The 19,575-nt window shown below is 46.5% G+C and overlaps 1 protein-coding gene across 2 annotated transcripts in view; it reads left to right on the forward strand.

Moving 5' to 3' along the window:
- LOC139557039 (helicase ARIP4-like) overlaps positions 1-19,026 on the forward strand; it is a 55,508-nt gene extending 36,482 nt beyond the window's left edge. For both annotated transcript variants that reach the window (XM_071371354.1, XM_071371353.1), the window contains exons 3-20: positions 2,374-2,602; positions 3,219-3,355; positions 3,524-3,655; positions 5,372-5,604; positions 5,856-6,038; positions 6,252-6,385; positions 7,161-7,354; positions 8,604-8,946; positions 9,187-9,364; positions 9,502-9,714; positions 9,939-10,057; positions 10,392-10,507; positions 12,463-12,562; positions 12,751-12,956; positions 13,569-13,744; positions 16,919-17,115; positions 17,340-17,719; positions 17,862-19,026. In XM_071371354.1, the coding sequence (XP_071227455.1) occupies positions 2,374-2,602; positions 3,219-3,355; positions 3,524-3,655; positions 5,372-5,604; positions 5,856-6,038; positions 6,252-6,385; positions 7,161-7,354; positions 8,604-8,946; positions 9,187-9,364; positions 9,502-9,714; positions 9,939-10,057; positions 10,392-10,507; positions 12,463-12,562; positions 12,751-12,956; positions 13,569-13,744; positions 16,919-17,115; positions 17,340-17,719; positions 17,862-18,787 (4,196 nt within the window). In that variant the 3' untranslated portion in view covers positions 18,788-19,026. The remainder of the gene's footprint in view (positions 1-2,373; positions 2,603-3,218; positions 3,356-3,523; positions 3,656-5,371; positions 5,605-5,855; positions 6,039-6,251; positions 6,386-7,160; positions 7,355-8,603; positions 8,947-9,186; positions 9,365-9,501; positions 9,715-9,938; positions 10,058-10,391; positions 10,508-12,462; positions 12,563-12,750; positions 12,957-13,568; positions 13,745-16,918; positions 17,116-17,339; positions 17,720-17,861) is intronic.
- Positions 19,027-19,575: the final 549 nt, after the last annotated feature.

The raw sequence follows: 19,575 nt of genomic DNA on the forward strand, positions 1-19,575 counted from the left end.
CAAAAGAAATATCAGACCGCAAGGCTCTTGATCCAGGAGGGGATTCTCTGCTGTTACCGAATGAATGCTTGATTTTGGAAGACGCTAACCACTCCCCCTCCTTGTCTTGTGACCTTCATGAATTTTTGAAAGATACGTATTTTTTGTTGTAAGTCTCCTTTTGCAAGGGTTTGGCCCTGGCACTAACACCAGGGTCATATTCATTAACGCATGCAACAGAAAACATTTGTATTCTGAATTACCTCTGTTTCAGTCTGTTTTCTTCCCTGTTTTTAACCTTTGACCCAGTGCAGGGAGGTGGGAGTGACTGGTGATGTAGAGCAGGACTGATAAAATGCCTGGCAATTGACAAAGGGTTTGCTTCCTACAGAAGGGTCATTTTAGGCTGTAACGGAGGGACAAAGCCCCGATATACAACGAGTAGACTTACACAAACTTTCAACAACCTTCTGGATTACATTGCGTATCCCTAAATTGTTTAATTACCTATTTCATATGGGAAGGGTTTGGTGCCCAACCTTTCAGTAACCTCTATTTACACTGAATGTACAAAACATTAAAAACACCAGCTCTTTCCATGACATGGACAGACCTGGTGAATCCAGGTGAAAGCTATGATCCTTTATTGATGTCACCTGTTAAATCCACTTCAATCAGTGTAGATGGAGATGAGACAGGTTAAATAAGGATTTTTAAGCCGTGAGACAATTGAGACATGTGTCATTCAGAGGGTGAATGGGAAAGACAAAATATGTAAGTGCCTTTGAACAGGGTATGTTAGTAGATGCCAGGTGCATCGGTTTGAGTCATTGGGTTAAAGTACTGTAGTAGTACTTTAAAGTATATTTACTTAAGTAGTTTTTTGGGGTATCTGTACTTTACTGTTTATATTTTTGACAACTTTTACTTCACTACATTCCTAAAGAAAATAATGTACTTTTTACTCGTTACATTTTCCCAGGGTGCAGTATATAGGGTACTGTTTTGACCAGGGTGCGGTGTATTGGGTACTGTTTTGATCAGGGTGCGGTGTATAGGGTGCTGTTTTGACCAGGGTGCGGTGTATAGGGTACTGTTTTGACCAGGGTGCAGTGTATAGGGTACTGTTGTGTATAGGGTGCTGTTTTGACCAGGGTGCAGTGTATTGGGTACTGTTTTGACCAGGGTGCAGTGTATAGGGTGCTGTTTTGACCAGGGTGCGGTGTATAGGGTGCTGTTTTGACCAAGGTGCGGTGTATAGGGTGCTGTTTCGACCAGGGTGCGGTGTATAGGGTGCTGTTTTGACCAGGGTGCAGTGTATAGGGTGCTGTTTTGACCAGGGTGCAGTGTATAGGGTGCTGTTTTGACCAGGGTGCGGTGTATAGGGTGCTGTTTTGACCAAGGTGCGGTGTATAGGGTGCTGTTTTGACCAGGGTGCGGTGTATAGGGTGCTGTTTTGACCAGGGTGCGGTGTATAGGGTGCTGTTTTGACCAGGGTGCGGTGTATAGGGTGCTGTTTTGACCAGGGTGCGGTGTATAGGGTGCTGTTTTGACCAGGGTGCGGTGTATAGGGTGCTGTTTTGACCAGGGTGCGGTGTATAGGGTGCTGTTTTGACCAGGGTGCGGTGTATAGGGTGCTGTTTTGACCAGGGTGCGGTGTATAGGGTGCTGTTTTGACCAGGGTGCGGTGTATAGGGTGCTGTTTTGAATGCAACCTCAATGAAACAACAAGCTCCAGGTGTTCCTACCTCCTCAAATTCAGGTTGTAACACAATTTTTTTTGAAAAAGTCAAGGGGTGTGAATACTTTCTGAAGGCACTATCTGCAGTGTCTATTTTACTCTTGGTTAGGTGGGGCTGGGTTGAGCTGTATTGGGTTGGATTGGGCCTGTCAGTGTTGGCTACAATGAGACAGTGGAGATGTGGTTCATACTGGGGGGGCTGTTTATGTGGGCAGTATCTTTGACTGACGAAGCTGGTGATTTAAACCGGTCTGTCCATGAAGCACCACAAGCCCCCCTGCCCATAACCCAGCACCAGCGCTCAGTGTTTCATAAGTGCTCCATGTTTATGAGCTCTTACATAAGCACCTCAGATCCAGTCCAGGGTGCCTCCTGTCTGCAGGGAAGGAGGGCCAGACAGAGTCGTATCTAGCTCTGGCCAAGTTACTCCCTCTTAAACACAAAGGATTACTGTCTCAATGGATCTTAAATATCAATTATTCTGGGTCTTTAAAAAAAAAAACTGTTCTTGAATCAGTCTATACCACTCCTTCAGTGATGGAGAAATCCATGCCTGTTATACAGCACGCCTTTTATAGATATTCAATCGACATACATTTTCCTTGATTTACGTCTTGCATATCATGATCTCCTCCCTCCTTCTCTCTCCACAGACCAGCCTCATAGCGCTCCCTTCAGCTCGGAGAATGAAGCGCAGGGAGGGGACTCTGCGAGATGGCAGTGCACCGCCCCATCTACCTCACCCTCGGGGGAGACGCCGTCCCACCCCTCTCGACCGTCCTCACGGCCCGAGAGCCAAACCCCCTCGCGGTCCCTGAGGGAAACCAAAAAGAGCTCCCTCTCCTACTCCAACAAACCCGCACACATGAGGAGGAACATCAGGTATGACCTCTGACCTCTTACGACATCCAAACTCGCATATATAGAGAGCAACATCGAATATAGGCCCTTAACCAACTTCAAAGATTCAATGAACAGCGATATTCAACCATTCATTCCCTAACTTGTGATCTTAATCATCCCCACAGCACACATAGTGCATCTAAAGCTGTGTTCTCTAGCCTGTCTCGTTGGTTTTCTCTAGTGAATGAAGAAGATCTCTGTATTACTCAGTCTGGCAACAAGTCAACCATGCTGCCATGAGTGGGATTATTTCCCCAGTGTTTATTACATTATTAAAGCTCTCTCTCACACACAGACAGATATACTCAAACACCCATACGGCGATAAACAGACATGCACACAAATACACTCTAAACCAGCGTTTCCCAAACTCTGTCCTCAGGACCCCCACATTTTAATTTTTTTTGTGCCTTTTTTTGTCCTGAGGACCGAGTTTGCACTTAACACATACAGCATTAGTAATGTATTGTATCCCCATGCAATCTGGCACGCTCTAGTCAGTCTGTTGGCCCTATAACAGAGATGGATGCCTGAGGCCTATTCTGAGATCTCTACTCTCCCTCTCCACTTCTCTCTCTCTCTCTCTGGGATGTAGAAAGCTGTTGAGGGAGCACCAGTTGGAGGCGGTGACCAAAGCTGCCCAGCAGGAAGAGCTAGAGAGGCGGCAGAGGCTGGAACAGCAGAGGAAGGAAGGGCACTTCCCCGTTCCCCTGCTACCCGAGTACACTCCAGGTAGGACACACACACATGATTGTTAGCTGGAGTGTGAAATCAGAAATGTTTGTGTCATCAGAAATGTATTTGTATTGAAATATAATATATCATAATATCAATGTACTGATTTGATACTTAACCCACTCTGGTAACTAACCACTGCATATCTGCCTCGGTCCCCTCCAGGAGATCAGAGTGTGTCTGCTAGCGTGGCCGAACGGGACCATGTGATATGCCTGGGCACCAGTTACAGCAGCACTAATGTCAGCGAGGACGACTCCAAGGCTCTGATCACAGAAGCACACGCCCCAAAAGAAGGTGAGACCCCAGTCACTACGAGACACCGATTTTTAGTATCGCTCATTAAAATGGAGATGACCCCGGGGGGGGGTCTCTGTCTGTCACACATTACATATTATTGCACATGTACTAGAGACTGACTGTGGTCCTCCTGTGCCAGACGGCCAGATTGCCATGTTTGATATGCTTGGTAATGTTATGACCCGTTTCTCTAGCCTTTCAATGTCACTCATTATACCTTATAAACAGAAATGACCTTTGAACCCCAGGTTTTTGTAAATGGGATCAAATGTGGGTTAGATACTTACTGTATGTCAAGTAATGGAAATGGTCTCGCTGTAGAGTGTACTTCATGAAATTAGCTCCAAATAGCAGTATGGGTTAGTTATCGACTGGGACTGGCTCTGAACAGTCTTAGATGGATTAGCTGGCTAGAGAAGGAGAGTCGCTATAGTATAGAACTACGTCATCTCCAGTGGGCATTGTGTGCTTTTCCTCCGCTGGCCATGACACGACACACACACACACACACACACACACACACACACACACACACACACACACACACACTCTGTCACTTATTCACACACACACACTCTGTCACTTATTCACACAGACACACACACACCAGTCTGCTTGTGGGTATAGATCCACACCGAACAGATCCGTCCCCAGTTAAAGCCAGCGGGGTGGAAGGGGGTTCATCAGAGACCGGTCTGGTGTTGCTGGGTCCTGCGTAAGAGGGAAGGCAGATAAGGTGACACTGTCAGAAATGGAAGTTGGTTTATGGAGCAAATAGCTGGTTAATCCTGGTTAATGCCAGCCTCAGCCCCAGCCAGCCACAGCGCCAGCCAGCCTCAGCGTGGTGCCATTTCTGCCCAGGGTTATGTAAAACCGTCCTCCACTACTATAATCTAACTTGTATAACCACCTATTCACCAGATTTATATAAGCCCTCTATCGCCCTCCCCTCTCTTCCCCTCCTCCATGCCACATCTGAAGTCTAACAAGTGTTACTTATCACTTAATATAGACGACGTGGAGAGCCATTTAGAAGATATGGATATTATTATTTTATTTTTGGGGGTTTTGACGTTGCTATTTGAGACGAGGACAGGTCAGGTGGGAACTTCTTTTTAAAGATTTGTTTACCTAAAGATACTAAGACAAATATAATAATATAATTTTTTACATTAATTTCATAGAACTTGTGAAAACACATGCCATCTTTTGGAGAAATGGTGTTATTGAAACACTTATTATTGAAACAAATAAAATATATAATATTTCGTTTATTTGTATGTTCGGCAGTATTGTGTAACATAATGGTCAAAATGACTGTTTTGATCAAAATGCACCTGCACAATGCAATGGAAACTGGGTATTATATGGATCAGGTATGGGAAACTTTGATGTGGGTGGGGGCCACAAACAAACAGAACTCCCTCATGAGGGGCCGCAGTGACTCACCAGCAAAACATTTTAGCGGCCCTCCTCCTGACAGCGAAGAGGGGTAAAAATTACATTTTAAAGATCATTTCCTGCAATTCTACACATTTTGCCATCGGGTGGAGGCAAATATTTGCCCTTTTTAATATAACTGATGATCAATGGGCCCCACCTCGGCTGCCAAGTTGCCCATCCCTGATGTAGATATATATTAAATGTTTCTCCATTTCCATCTACAATACTAACAAAAACACTGCGTCTCTCTTTTTCCTTTCTCAACCATAGACGTGATCGAGCTGAGCTCCGACGAGGACGACGCCCTACAGATCAGCAGCGAGTCCACCAATGAGGAGGAGGAGGACCGGTCGGCGGCACCCGAGGCGACCGGCGCCCACGCAAACGACGCGGTGAACCAACCGGACGCCCAGGGGCGTGTCTTGGTCAACCTGAACCACCCAACCGAGGAGGCAGACCTGTTCCTCTCCCCTCAGCTGGCCCGGGTCGTCAAACCTCATCAGGTACAACTGACTCATTACAGACATGGATTTTCTTGTTAACACAGGCAGCCTAGCAGTTAAAATAGGGACAGTTCCCCTGATCCATATTAAGCCTAAAAAGCACTTTCAATTAAGTTTGTCTGTCTCTGGGAAACCTCATGGAGACGAACCATTGTATACAATGCAGTCAAACAAATGCAACAATTTAATGAGTTGAATCTAATGGATCCCACTTCTTCTGTCTCTCTCTCTCTCCCCCTTTTCTCTGTCAGATCGGTGGGATCCGTTTCCTCTATGATAACCTGGTTGAGTCTCTTGAGCGCTATGAGAGCAGCGGGGGCTTCGGCTGTATCCTGGCCCACAGCATGGGCCTGGGCAAGACCCTGCAGGTCATCTCCTTCATAGACATTGTGCTCAGACACACCCAGGCCCACACTGTGCTCGCCATCGTGCCTGTGAGTGACTTCCTGTACTCTGTTCTCTCTCTGCGTTCGGTGTTCTCTTTGTAATCAAGATCAAATGGAATGTTATTCGTCACATGCTTTGTAAACAACAGGGGTGGGCTAACAGTGAAATGCCTACTTGCGTACATACTGAATGTAGCTAGTAGTCTCTTGACTGAGAATTTACTCTTCCTCTCTCTCACACTCTTTTCTCTCTATATATAGGTCAACACGCTACAGAACTGGCTGGCCGAATTTAACCTCTGGATCCCGACCTTTGATGCGCTACCCGTGGACGTGGACCCCACCCAGGTCTCCCCGCGCACCTTCAAGGTCCACATCCTGAACGACGAGCACAAGTGAGTTTCCCATCCTCTCTGGGAACGGAGATATCCCACTCCCTCCTCTTTTAAAAGCTGAAGCCTTCTTAGGCTTGATCATGGTTTTGTGTTTGTGCGGAACTAGAGATGATTCACTCATAGCTCTCGCTCTGCTTCTGCAAAGTGTTCTGCATCACACAACTGCCAAAGATCTGTCTCTAGTACTCCACTGCTGTGTATCAAGAGTGTGGCTTTCCATCGCACACAGCTTTGCACACTACTGCTCTCCTGCAGGCTTGTCATAGCAGTTGACCCAGTGACCTAATCGCTTCCACTGCTCAATCCCTCTTTTTCTCTCCCTTTCTTGCTGTTCCTCATCCTGTCCTCTATCGACCCCTCCCCACCCCTCGCTCCCTCCCTCTCTGTGAGTGAAGCTGAGTCTTTGGCTGCTGGGTCTAATGTTTTCCCCCGTGTTAATAAGTCTCTCTGTAAGCCTGGCTGCGCTCATCAGACAAACCAGACAGTGTTGCAGAGTTATCAGTCAATGATCCCTACTGTACAGGAACCAGGGAAATGTTTGTAAAAAAAATAAATATAAATTCATAAATAAATGCACAAACATGACTCATCTATCGCCCAAGTGTGTAACTACTTCAAGTCTACTTAAATGTGTCTAAATGGCTGTGCTATTATGTGTCGAACATTGTCACTGATGTGCTATCTCTCTTTTACTCTGTTCTCTCTGCTCTCTCTCTCTACTCTCTCTCTGTGCTTTCTTTCTTTCTGTGTGCGTTCTATCTTCTTCTTCTCTCAGAACCACGACCACCAGAGCGAAGGTGATCTCTGACTGGTCGCGGGACGGCGGCGTGCTCCTGATGGGATATGAGATGTATCGCCTGCTGTCCCTGAAGAAGAGCTTTGTGGCGGGCCGGAAGAAGTCCAAGAAGGCCCAAGGACCGGTGGTCATCGACCTGAACGAAGAGGACCGGCATCAAGAGCTCCTCAAAGGTCAGTAGGTCAAAGGTCACGGTCTGCACTTTTCAAACTTTTCAGACCAGAAGTTATGGCAGCTTTTCTTTCATCAAAGCAAGGCCATCTGCACACAAGGCTTTTGCTCGATCTAATTTGTTAGAACCCATGTTACTGTCGATAACAGTCACACAGTAGCTCCGTCACTTTAGCATGACTCACAGCTGCCATTTATGAGTGACTCAGATAACATGAGTCACATAGATGAATTTGGACATAAAGTAATTGCTTGGATCGTACTCCTACATACACATCTTCAGGGCTACCATTGTACCTGAAATGGCTCTTAAAGATATACTTCTCCTTAATGCAACCGCTGTGTCAGATTTCAAAAAAGTTTTACGGAAAAAGCACACCATGTAATAATCTGAGTACAGCGCTCAGACACCAAAACAAGCCATACAGATACCCGCCATGTTGTGGAGTCAACAGAAGTCAGAAATAGCATTATAAATATTCACTTACCTTTGATGATCTTCATCAGAATGCACACCCAGGAATCCCAGTTCCACAATACATGTTTGATAAAGTCCATTTATGTCCAAATACCTCCTTTTTGTTCGCGCGTTAAGTTCACAAATCCAAATTCATGAGGCGCAGGCACACTTAGTCCAGACAAAGTCAAAAAAGTTATACTACAGTTCGTAGAAACATGTCAAACGATGTATAGAATCAATCTTTAGGATGTTTTTAACATAAATCTTCAATAATGTTTCAACTGGACAATTCCTTTCTCTTTAGAAAGGAAAAGTAACGCCGCTAGCTCTTACGGGCGTGCGCCTGACTGAGCTCATGGCATTCTGCCAGACACCTGATTGAAACAGCTCTTATTCTCTCCCCCTTCTCAGTAGAAGCCTGAAACAAGGTTCTAAAGACTGTTGACATCTAGTGGAAGCCTTAGGAAGTGCAATCGGACCAAATTTACACTGTATATTGGATAGGCAAAGACTTAACCTACAAACCTCAGATTTCCCACTTCCTGGTTGGATTTTTTCTCAGGTTTTTGCATGCAATATGAGTTCTGTTATACTCACAGACATCATTCAAACAGTTTTAGAAACTTCAGAGTGTTTCCTATCCAAATAATAATATGCATATCTTAGCTTCTGGGCCTGAGTAGCAGGCAGTTTACTCTGGGCACCTTATTCATCCAAGCTACTCAATACTGCCCCTCATCCATAAGAAGTTAACTTGACTTCCCCCTCTCTCTTCCTCTACCCTCCTGTAGGCATAGAGAAGGCCCTATCTCGCCCCGGCCCGGACATGGTGATCTGTGACGAGGGCCACCGCATTAAGAACTGCCACGCCAGCACCTCGCAGGCCCTGAAGAACATCCGTACCAGGCGGCGTGTGGTCCTCACGGGATACCCCCTCCAGAACAACCTGATAGAGTACTGGTGCATGGTGGACTTTGTCAGGCCTGATTTCCTAGGCACCAGGCAGGAGTTCAGTAACATGTTCGAGAGGCCCATTCTGAACGGGCAGTGTGTGGACAGCACGCCGCAGGACGTCCAACTGATGAGATACCGAAGTCATGTCCTCCATAGCCTGCTGGAGGGCTTTGTCCAGAGGTGAGACTGAGAGATCTCTGGCTTGGTGCAGCTGGTTAGAACCCACATGAACTGATGCTAGTGCAGTATCTCTTTTCTGGGACACTTAATAGGTTTCCCAGATTAAGTCTGTTCCTGGACTAAAAAGCACTTTCAATAGAGATTCTAGTTGTAGTCTGGTTGTGTTTGTTCATGAATGTGGAGATCCACAGTATATGGCAGAGAGATTTGTGGTCTAACTCGGTTTGTGTTTGTTCCCAGGCGTGGTCACGACGTGTTGAGAGACCAGCTCCCCTCCAAGGATGAGCATGTGATACTGGTGCGACTGTCACCCCTGCAGAGGGCCCTTTACACAGAGTTCATGAACCGCTTCAGAGAGGCAGGCAACAGCGGCTGGCTCAGCCTCAACCCACTCAAGGCCTTCTGCGTCTGCTGCAAGGTGTGTGTGTGTCTCTGTTTAGGCATGCACAGGAATTTAAGAAACGTTGTGAAGTACATGTATATCATATTCTGTATACATGTCCACATTTCATTCAGACGTCATCCTAATATTGTAGTAATGTTTGCCTGCACCAGATCTGGAACCACACAGACGTGCTCTACGAGGCACTGCAGAAGGAGAATCTGGCCAATGAGCAGGACCTGGACCTGGATGACATCACCAACAGCCACGCCCGCTGCCCCGCCCCCAACCAGAAGGGCAAGACTCCGGAGGACCCCAACAGCATCGGAGGGCTGAGTCTCAACGCTCTGCAGGAGAAGGCCAATCAGGTCATCACCTACGAATGGGTACGCAGCCACACAACACTGCCAAGCCTTTGGTTTTCCACTCCGTTTAAGTGGCAGTTGGGTTGTCATCGTGGATTTATGCCGTTTGGAAAACAATTTGAGGACTGCTCATTTAGAATGGATACTGTCATAGGTTTCAGTGAAAACTGGTTATTACCTGTTATTACCTGTGCACTATAATTACACTGTACTGACTTATCTCTCTCGCGCTCTCTCTTTTGCAGGCGAAGGAGATAATGTCTGACTATAAGCCAGGGATTTTGGAGAACTCTGCTAAGATGGTCCTGCTGTTCCACCTGATCGACGAGAGCGTCAGGAAGGGAGACAAGATCTTGGTCTTCAGGTCGGCACAAAAACAAGACCAAGTTTTACTATTTTGTTCACTGTTTTGATCTTAAGTTTTTGCACGTTTTTCTTTTAGCCGCTTTAAAACAACTGTTGCCATGTCAAGTCTTAACCGGCGGCAGGTAGCCGAGCGTCTGTGCCCTTGAGCAAGCCACTCAACCCGAATTGCTCTTGTATGTTGCTCTGGATAAGAGCGTCTGCTAAATGACGTAAATGTAAAATGGTAGCATATATAGACGGACAAACCTCATCTCAACTGGTTTAATTCGTTTGACTGTAATTTCCAAGGACCCCTCCTCACCGTATCGCCCTCTCCACTATGTCTCCTGCAGCCAGAGTTTGTCCACCCTCTCGGTCATCGAGGAGTTCTTGGCCAAGAGGCCCATACCGGCGGGCAGTGCCAGAGAGGGCCACAACCAAAACTGGCTCCGCAACCACAACTACTACAGTATGTTTTATTTGTGCTTCCCATGACTGTATTTTGTGTGTGTGTGTGTATACATATACATACATACATACATACATACATACATACATACATACATACATACATACATACATACATACATGCATACATGCATACATGCATACATACATACATACATACATGCATATGTAACAGATGTGAAATGGATAGCTAGTTAGCGGTGGTGCGCGCTAATAGCGTTTCAATCAGTTACGTCACTCGCTTTGAGACCTTGAGTTGAAGTAGTGGTTCCCCTTGCTCTGCAAGGGCCGCGGCATTTGTGGAGCGATGGGTAACGATGCTTCGTGGATGTCAGTTGTTGATGTGTGCAGAGGGTCCCTGGTTCGCGCCCGGGTATGGGCGAGGGGACGGACGTAAAGTTAAACTGTTACACATACATACATACATACATACATACATACATACATACATACATACATACATACATACATACATACATACATAAAGTATTCAGACCCCTTTTCCCACATTTTGTTACGTTACGTACAGCCTTATTCTAAAATGGATTAAGAAAAGATATGTTCCTCATCAATCTACACACAATAACCCATAATAACAAAGCGGAAAACAGGTTTTAGAAATGTCTATTTAAGGTCCCACAGTTGACCGTGCATGTCAGATCAAAAACCAAGCCATGAGTTTGAAGGAATTGTCTGTAGAGCTCCGAGACAGGATTCTGTCGAGGCACAGATCTGGGGAAGGGTACCAACACATTTCTGCAGCATTGAAGGTCCCCAAGAACACAGTGACCTCCATCGTTCTTAAATGGAAGAAGTCTGGAACCACCAAGACTCTTCCTAGAGCTGGCCGCCCGGGCAAATTGAGCAATCGGGAGAGAAGGGCCTTGGTGAGGGAGGTGACCAAGAACCCGATGGTCACTCTGACAGAGCTCCAGAGTTCCTCTGGTTACATGGGAGAATCTTCCAGAAGGACAACCATCTCTGCAGCACTCTACCAATCAGGCCTTTATGGTAGAGTGGCCAGATGGAAGCCACTCCTCAGTAAAAGGCACATGACAGCCTGCTTGGAGTTTGCCAAAAGGCACCTAAAGTACTCAAAGACCATGACAAACAAGATTCTCTGGTCTGATGAAACCAATATTGAACTCTTTGGCCTGAATGCCAAGCGTCATGTCTGGGGGAAACCGGCACCACTCATTACCTGGCCAATACCATCCCTACGGTGAAGCATGGTGGTGGCAGCATCATGCTGTGGGGATGTTTTTCAGCGGCAGGCACTGGAAGACTAGTCAGGATCGAGGGAAAGATGAACGGAGCAAAGTACAGAGATCCTTGATGAAAACCTGCTCCAGTGCGCTCAGGACCTCAGACTGGGGGCGAAGGTTCACCTTCCAACGACCCTAAGCACACAGCCAAGATGATGCAGGAGTGGCTTCGGGACAAGTCTCTGAATGTCCTTGAGTGGCCCAGCCAGAGCCTGGACTTGAGAGACCTGAAAATAGCTGTGCAGCGACGCTTCATATCCAACCTGACAGAGCTTGAGTAGGATCTGCAAAGAAAAAGGGGAGAAACTCACTAAATATAGGTGCCAAGCTTGTAGTGTCATACCCATGAATACTGGAGGCTATAATCGCTGCCAAAGGTGCTTCAACAAAGTACTGAGTAAAGGGTCTGAATGCTTATGTATATGTGATATTTCCGTATTTTATTTTTAATACATTTGCCTTAAATGTCTCAACCACTGCTGTGACCACGTCTCTCTGACTCCATTTATCCAGTGACGTCTTTTACTGTAGCTATACAAACTGTTATTCAGCCTCTCCAACCCATGCTGCCGCTTTTCCTATTGACTTGCATTGACTATCGCCACCTGCTGGTTATCTTGGTATCTCCATCGTTCTTGGTCCTGTGTGTTGGAGACCGGGGAATGACTCTTTCTATGGTTCTTTTCTTTAGGACTGGATGGGAGCACGTCTGCCTCCGAGAGAGAGAGACTCATCAACCAGTTCAACGACCCGTCCAACACCTCCACCTTGGTCTTTCTGCTTTCCACCAGGTAATAGACCTTCTCAGGAGCACACTGGCAGAAATATTTATCATTTGTTTATAATCGTACTTCTGTACAGTCACACTAGAAACCACATTTGTTACAAACACAATCCCTCATTCACACACACTCTCTCTCTCACACACACACAACATACACACCTCAGGTCAGTGATGTGTGCTTCTCCCCATCCACAGGGCTGGCTGCCTGGGGGTAAACCTGATTGGGGCTAACCGCGTGGTGGTTTTCGATGCCTCCTGGAACCCCTGTCACGACGCCCAGGCTGTGTGTAGAGTATACCGCTACGGCCAGAAGAAACCCTGCCACATCTACCGCCTGGTCTGTGACTTCACCCTGGAGAAGAAGATCTACGACCGGCAGATCTCCAAGCAGGGCATGTCTGGTAAGTAACCAGCTAACCAAACAAATGCATAGAATGGAATAGAATAGACACTGACTACATACAGACTACACACTGGCCTGCCGAGTCTACTAGGCTTACTATTACGTGAACCTCTATCAGTACTGCAGTCTACTCTTACCCCAAGCCTCCCCTGCTAATTGCACTTCATCCAGGCCAGTCCACTTCACTAGCATACGAAACATTGTGTGTGATGTACAGCAGTTCTCTGAGCTCTGTCGGACTCTGCGAAGTCATGACTCCTCTCAGGCTAAGTGCACTCCATGCATCCCTGCTCTACTTCACGCGCACCACGGCCAAAGTGCTTTGACATAATTGTTTTTTTAACACGTTACATCGGTCCTCTCCAATTTCAGCTATGCTGTAAACACAAACTGAGAAGGCCCACACTCTTAGAATTTTAGTTGAAAAATAACATCAGATTTATTCCATTTTCATACATGGCCAGGGATTGCTGTATGCCACGTTTCATGTCGCACGCAGATAACTTTTCATTTAGCTGTTGAGGGTCTAAAGGCACACAATCTTCTCCTCTGTATTTGTGTAGTAGGCTAACTCCTTCTCTTCCCTCAATCCCTCTTCTCTTCTCTGCAGACCGAGTGGTGGATGACCTGAACCCGATGCTGTCGTTCACACGGAGGGAAGTGGAGTCTCTGCTGCACTTTGTGGAGGAGGAGCCTGACGTGTCACAGGTGCAGCTGCAGTCCCGCCAGGAGATGGAGCCGAGCATCAGACAGGCCTGCCAGCTCTACCCTCACTTAGTCACCAAGGTAACAGATCATCTATGTACACACACTACATCAGACAGGCCTGCCAGCTCTACCCTCACTTAGTCACCAAGGTTAGAACTACACGAGATAGATAGATCTGTGCACTCTTGACTTCTAGGAAGATTTTAATCTACTCAACACCAACATTTCACCATCATTGTAAAGCCCTAGTTATTTTGTTGCTTTGACAAAGTAATTTCTGAAGATTATCATTTATTTAATGTGGTTAGTGATTCATTTTAAGGTATAAAAAAAAAACAATCTGTCCCTCATTTTAAGCTCAGCCCTGTTACTTGAACCAAACTCTCATTTTAATATGGTGAAACTAATCCTTTAAAAAAAAAGAAAATCCATCTAATAGTCAAAGCATAGTGTAAAAGAAGGTGAGCCGGTTCTACTCTTTTTGGGCATTTTATGGGGTTTTATGGTGGACAACTGAGTGGGTCGAGCATGACACGGCAACCACGTTACCCAGAGATATACAGGGTAGAATCTTTTTTATCAATTGGCTCTTTTTTTGTGAAGCTTGCATTCAATCGCCCCTCCCTGTTGCACATGACAAGCTTTAATTCCCCTTGTCACAATGAGATGAATGGCTAATTTAAGATGAAATCGTCAACCCTGTTTCAGACCCCTTGATTTTTTTCCCACATTTTGTTACATTACAGCCTTATTCTAAAATGGATTAAATAAATACAAATCCTCAGCAATCTATACACAATAACCCATAATGACAAAGCGAAACAGGTTTTTAGAAATGTTTGTAAATGTATTCAAAATAAACAGAACTACCTTATTTACATAGGTATTCAATACTTATGTGAATGTAATATTTCTTTTATTTATAAATTAGCAAAAGAATTCTAAACCTGTTTTTGCTCTGTCATTATGGGGTATTGTGTGTAGATTGACGAGATAAAGAAAACAATTTAATCAATTTTAGAATAAGGCTGTAACCTAACAAAATGTGGGAAAAGTCAAGGGGTCTGAATACTTTCTGAAGAAACTGTACATATCTATAAACACCATACAGTATTAAACACTCTACCCACATCTGGTGACCAAGGTTAGAACTACAATAGATTTCACTGTTTCATATGGGACGGGTTTGCTGCCCAACTGTTAGATAACCTCTGTATTATTTATACTGAACGTACAAAACATGCTCTTTCCATGACAACCTGGATTCACCTGGTCAGTCTAACGCTACGATCCCTTATTGATGTCACCTGCTAAATCCAATTCAATCACTGTAGATCAGGGGTTGGCAACCTAAGGCACGCGTGCCAACCTTGGCACGTGAGGGTATTTGCTTTGGCCACCCCGCAAAAAGAAAAATATAAATGGATATATTGATTTTATTATTCTTACGTGGCTGGCTAAGCCTTGGCTTGACGTTTATTATTTCACTTATTAAATTTTTTTTATCAACTGGAGAAGATCATTGAAATTGCATTGGAATTCACTGCAATGTTCAAGTTCCCAAGGTATGTCAACCCTGATTTAGCCAATGGGCTTTCATGATTTTGCAGGAATTTCATATTATTAGTTCAGTGCAAGATGACCCGCCTCGCCTCTCCCTCCAAATTCAAAATCAGCACTGAAGATGAGAGATTCGTTTTCACGTGGCTATCAGCTAGCAAGCCTTCTTTTGTTATTTAAAAATGTTCAGGGCGCAAAATGTCATCAGCAAAGACAAATAAGGCAGACGCTCATTTATTTCCTCATGGACAAAGGAATATGGATTAGTTTTACTGAAGGACCGGTCTGTTTGCGCCCCTGTGTTGTAAAACTGTTTGTCGGGCATCAAGTGTACGACATCATTTTGAAACGAGACATGAGAAAAACATCAAGGATGAGGCGGACAAGGCTGAAGGAATCAAGGGCCGTGTCCAGGCATGAAAAGCAAAGCAGAATGTTTTCAAATCTACATGCAGTCAAAATGCAAGCTACCGAGGGGAGCTACAAAACACAGTGCGTTGCTAAACATGGAAACCCTTTTACTAATGGGAATATATCAAGGAGGCTTTCCTCAGTAGTTTGCCGGCTTTATTTGATGGATTGCCTAACGAAGACACAATCATCTCATAGATCAAAGACATGCCTGCGTCTGCCAGAACTGTTGAAAGGGCGCGTTACAGAGACGGTTGAAAACGTATAGGAGCAGCAAACTGCAGTGTTAAAGAAATGCGCCTATGTGGCTCTTGATGAGAGTGGATGTGAATAACATTCCACGTCTGGCAGTTGTTGCAAGATACTGTGATTCAGAGCAGGTACGTGAGGAGCTGCTTTGTCTCAAACCCTTGCATGATACTACTAAAGGGGAAGATGTAGCAAAAGCCTTAACAGATCATTTTGAGGAGAGAGGTGTCGATTTTCTTAAACATATTCGCTGTTTACAACTGCCGGTGCCCCCGCTATGGTGGGGAAACAAAGGATTCGCAAAGCTGATTTTGGGGTGGCCAATCTCCTCTTCGTGTCACTATATCATTCACCAAGACAATCTGTGTTCTAAGATCAAGCATGTGGTGCTAATGGACAGTGCCTCTGTTTGGCGAGCTGTGGAATTCTTCAGTTTGTAGGCAATTAGATATTCAATAGACACTTAGTTGTAATGCACGTATGACAATCATAACTGGCACGCAGATCGTTAGAAATGGTAGGCTCAATTGTAAATTGGCACTCCACACAAGAAAGGTTGCCGACCCCTGGTGTAGACGAAGGGGAGGAGACGGGTTAAAGAAGGATTTTTAAGCCTTGAGACAATTGAGACGTGGATTGTGTGTGCGTGCCATTCAGAGGGCGAATGGGCAAGACAACATATTTAAGTGCCTTTGAACGGGGTATGGTAGTAGGTACCAGACGCACCGGTTTTAGTGTGTCAAGAACTGCAACACTGCTGATTTTCACGCTCAACAGTTTCCTGTGTGTCGCAAGAATGGTCCACCACCCAAGGGACATCCAGCCAACTTGACACAACTGTGGGAAGTATTGAAGCCAGTATCCCTGTGGATTGCTTTTTACACTTTGTAGAGTCCATGTCCCGATGAATTGAGGCTGTTCTGAGGGCAAAGTGGGTTGCAACTCCACATTAGGAAGGTGTTCCTAATGTATTGTACACTCAGGATATAATTATCATTTTACTCAAACTACTCTCCATGTCGGTCTCTCTAGCAACCCTTCCACCACGATTCTCTCCTGGTGGACCGGCGGGAGATGAAGCTCACCAAAGCAGAGAAGAAGGCTGCCAAAAAGAGCTACGAGGACGAGAAGCGTGCGTCGGTGCCCTACACGCGGCCCTCTTACGCCCACTACTACCCCGCCAGCGACCAGAGCCTCACCAACATCCCTGCCTTCAGCCAGCGCAACTGGTGAGATGGTCCCCCGAAGACAGACATTCTTTTAGTTCCTGTTTTCACCCGATCAATCTATTTTCTCAGTAACATACTGTACAATACTACAATTGCTTAGTCAATGTGATACCAAGTTTTTAATTTCTTTAAACTGTTCTTTTAATCCTCCACCCTCAATTTGGACTGCCAATTCACCACCTTCTCATCTTTCCTCTCCCTTGACCCCCCCCCCCCCTCTTCAGGCGCCCACCCCCTCGCCAAGATGAGAAGCCCGTGGCCAGCATCCGCCCCGTTCAGTCAACTCCAATTCCCATGTTGCCTCGCCAGGCGTCTCATGCCTCCGCCTCCACGGCGGACTCCGACTCCGGCTCGGGCTTTCCCGTCAACTACCTGCAGAAGGCAGGCGTCTTCGTCCAGAAGATCGTCACCACCACAGATATCGTGATACCAGGAACCAACCGTTCAACTGATGTCAAGGCCAGGATCAGTGCAGGAGAGAGCATCCACGTCATCAGAGGAACTAAAGGAACCTACATCAGAACCTGTGACGGGAGGATCTTTGCCATCCGTGCTGCAAGCAAGCTCAAGGCTGGGGAGGAGAACTCAGCCGTTGCACCCAAAAGTAACGATCCCAACTCAACTCTTAGTCAGTATAAATTCTACCCATTTGGTCCATATGGATCTGTTTTTGAGTGCTGATGGTTTCTGTTAATCTAGACCAGAGAGCATTATCTGACCCGTCTGTCTTCCCTCCCCTCCCTCAGACACCCAGAAGGCATTGGAGGACTCGACGAACAGCACCAGCGGCTGTGTGACTCGCCCGCTCTCCCCTGACAGCCCCGAGATCCTGAGCGAGCTCCAGAGGTACACAGCTGCAGCCGGAAACAAGATCCAGCAGCAGCAGGCCCCCAAGGCTCCGTCTGCAGGATCCTTGGAGACGGCGCTGGCAGAGAGCACCAATGGCAGCAGCATGACCAGCCATGCCAAGCCCTGGGGAGAGACCGCGGCCCAGCCCAACACAGACTCCACGGCCGCCCTGGACCTGATGGGCACCAAGCGCAAAGCCTCCACCCCGTCTGCGGACGAATGGGCCAACAACAAGCAGCTGGCCACCGGCAAGCGCACCTCGGCCCCGTTGCCCCCCCGGGGCTTTCCCTTCACCGGGGGTTACGGCCACCCGCCCATGGGCCTCAACCCGGCCATGCTGGGTTCCATTGAGCAACCCCTTTTCATGGGGGCTGGCTCGCCCTACTTCCAGCCCCACAGCCAGATGGGTGACCCCTGTCTCATGTTCCCTATGACCTCTGACACCTTCGGCCTGGGGGACGGCACCCTAACTAGCTCCTCCTCCAGGTCTTCCTCCTCCACCACAACCAGCTCCTCCTCGGCTGCCTCTGACTCGGCCTCCCTGGCTCCCTTCATGCTGGGTGCTGGTATGGCTGGCATGCTGCCCCCAGATTTCCCCATGTCCTACGGCCAGTCCGTGGGCATGTACCCTAGCTCGCTGCTCCCTGGGGGGCTCCCGGCCACCACCCCAGGCCCCGCTGGCTCCAGCTTCCTCTCCCACTTCCCCTCCTCTGGCCTGATGGGGGCGGGGCTGGGTCGCTCTGACGCCCACGGCTCGGCAGAGAACGCTGGTAGTAGCTCAGACAGCGATGACGATGATGTCATTGAGGTGACTGGACAATGAGAGCCTCCAACCGTAGGGAAGAGGCATGTGGGTTGTAGGGGACAGTTAGTGGGTTGTTGGTGCTAGGAGATCTGGAGAGGAAGGGACAATCAAGCCTCATCCACCTCTACTAGCCCTTTTTCCCATCCCAAGTGCAACATGCACGCCGTTCAGAAAACGAGTCTGTATTGGAATATAACACAAACTGGACAAAGCAACAAATCCTTATGCTGAATATCTCATTTAAAAAGAAGAAAATAGAAGAACTGAGCGCCAGAGAGAACGTAGATGAAAAGGAAACGGACTTGGGGCTTCCAAAATGTTCTGTCCTGTCCTTATTCAAATCGCTGAAGCGACGGCTGGGTTTGAACCTGCAGTGACCCTGAATCGCCACCAGGGTGTACTGTTTGTTCAGAAGACTGACTAATTCGCATGGTTGTCTTCTATAACTTTTTTTTGCATTTTTCCAACAGTTGATGATAGACTAGGTTAATAACTAACTGACAATAGCCTAGAGTTAATAAATCAAATTGAGAGACATAGTTGGTAGTAATTATGGTCTGGCACAAAATATCTGTTAGATGATATTGTTCTTGATTGTCATTATTTGCTACTGAATATTATTTTATGTGGTAGTCCTACTCTAAAACTGTTTTCAAAATCAATTTGATTTGCTCTTGAATTAACTGCCAGGACAGAAGTGTTGAGTTTTTTTGAGAAATTGGATGATAATCTGAAAATGGACTAGTCGAAACTGAAGTCAAAGAAACAGTTAGGCTCTTTGTTGGGTGAAAATTTCAAAGTAAGAA

The sequence above is a fragment of the Salvelinus alpinus genome, chromosome 28 (genome assembly GCF_045679555.1).
Source record: "Salvelinus alpinus chromosome 28, SLU_Salpinus.1, whole genome shotgun sequence".
Taxonomy (NCBI): Eukaryota; Metazoa; Chordata; class Actinopteri; order Salmoniformes; family Salmonidae; genus Salvelinus; species Salvelinus alpinus.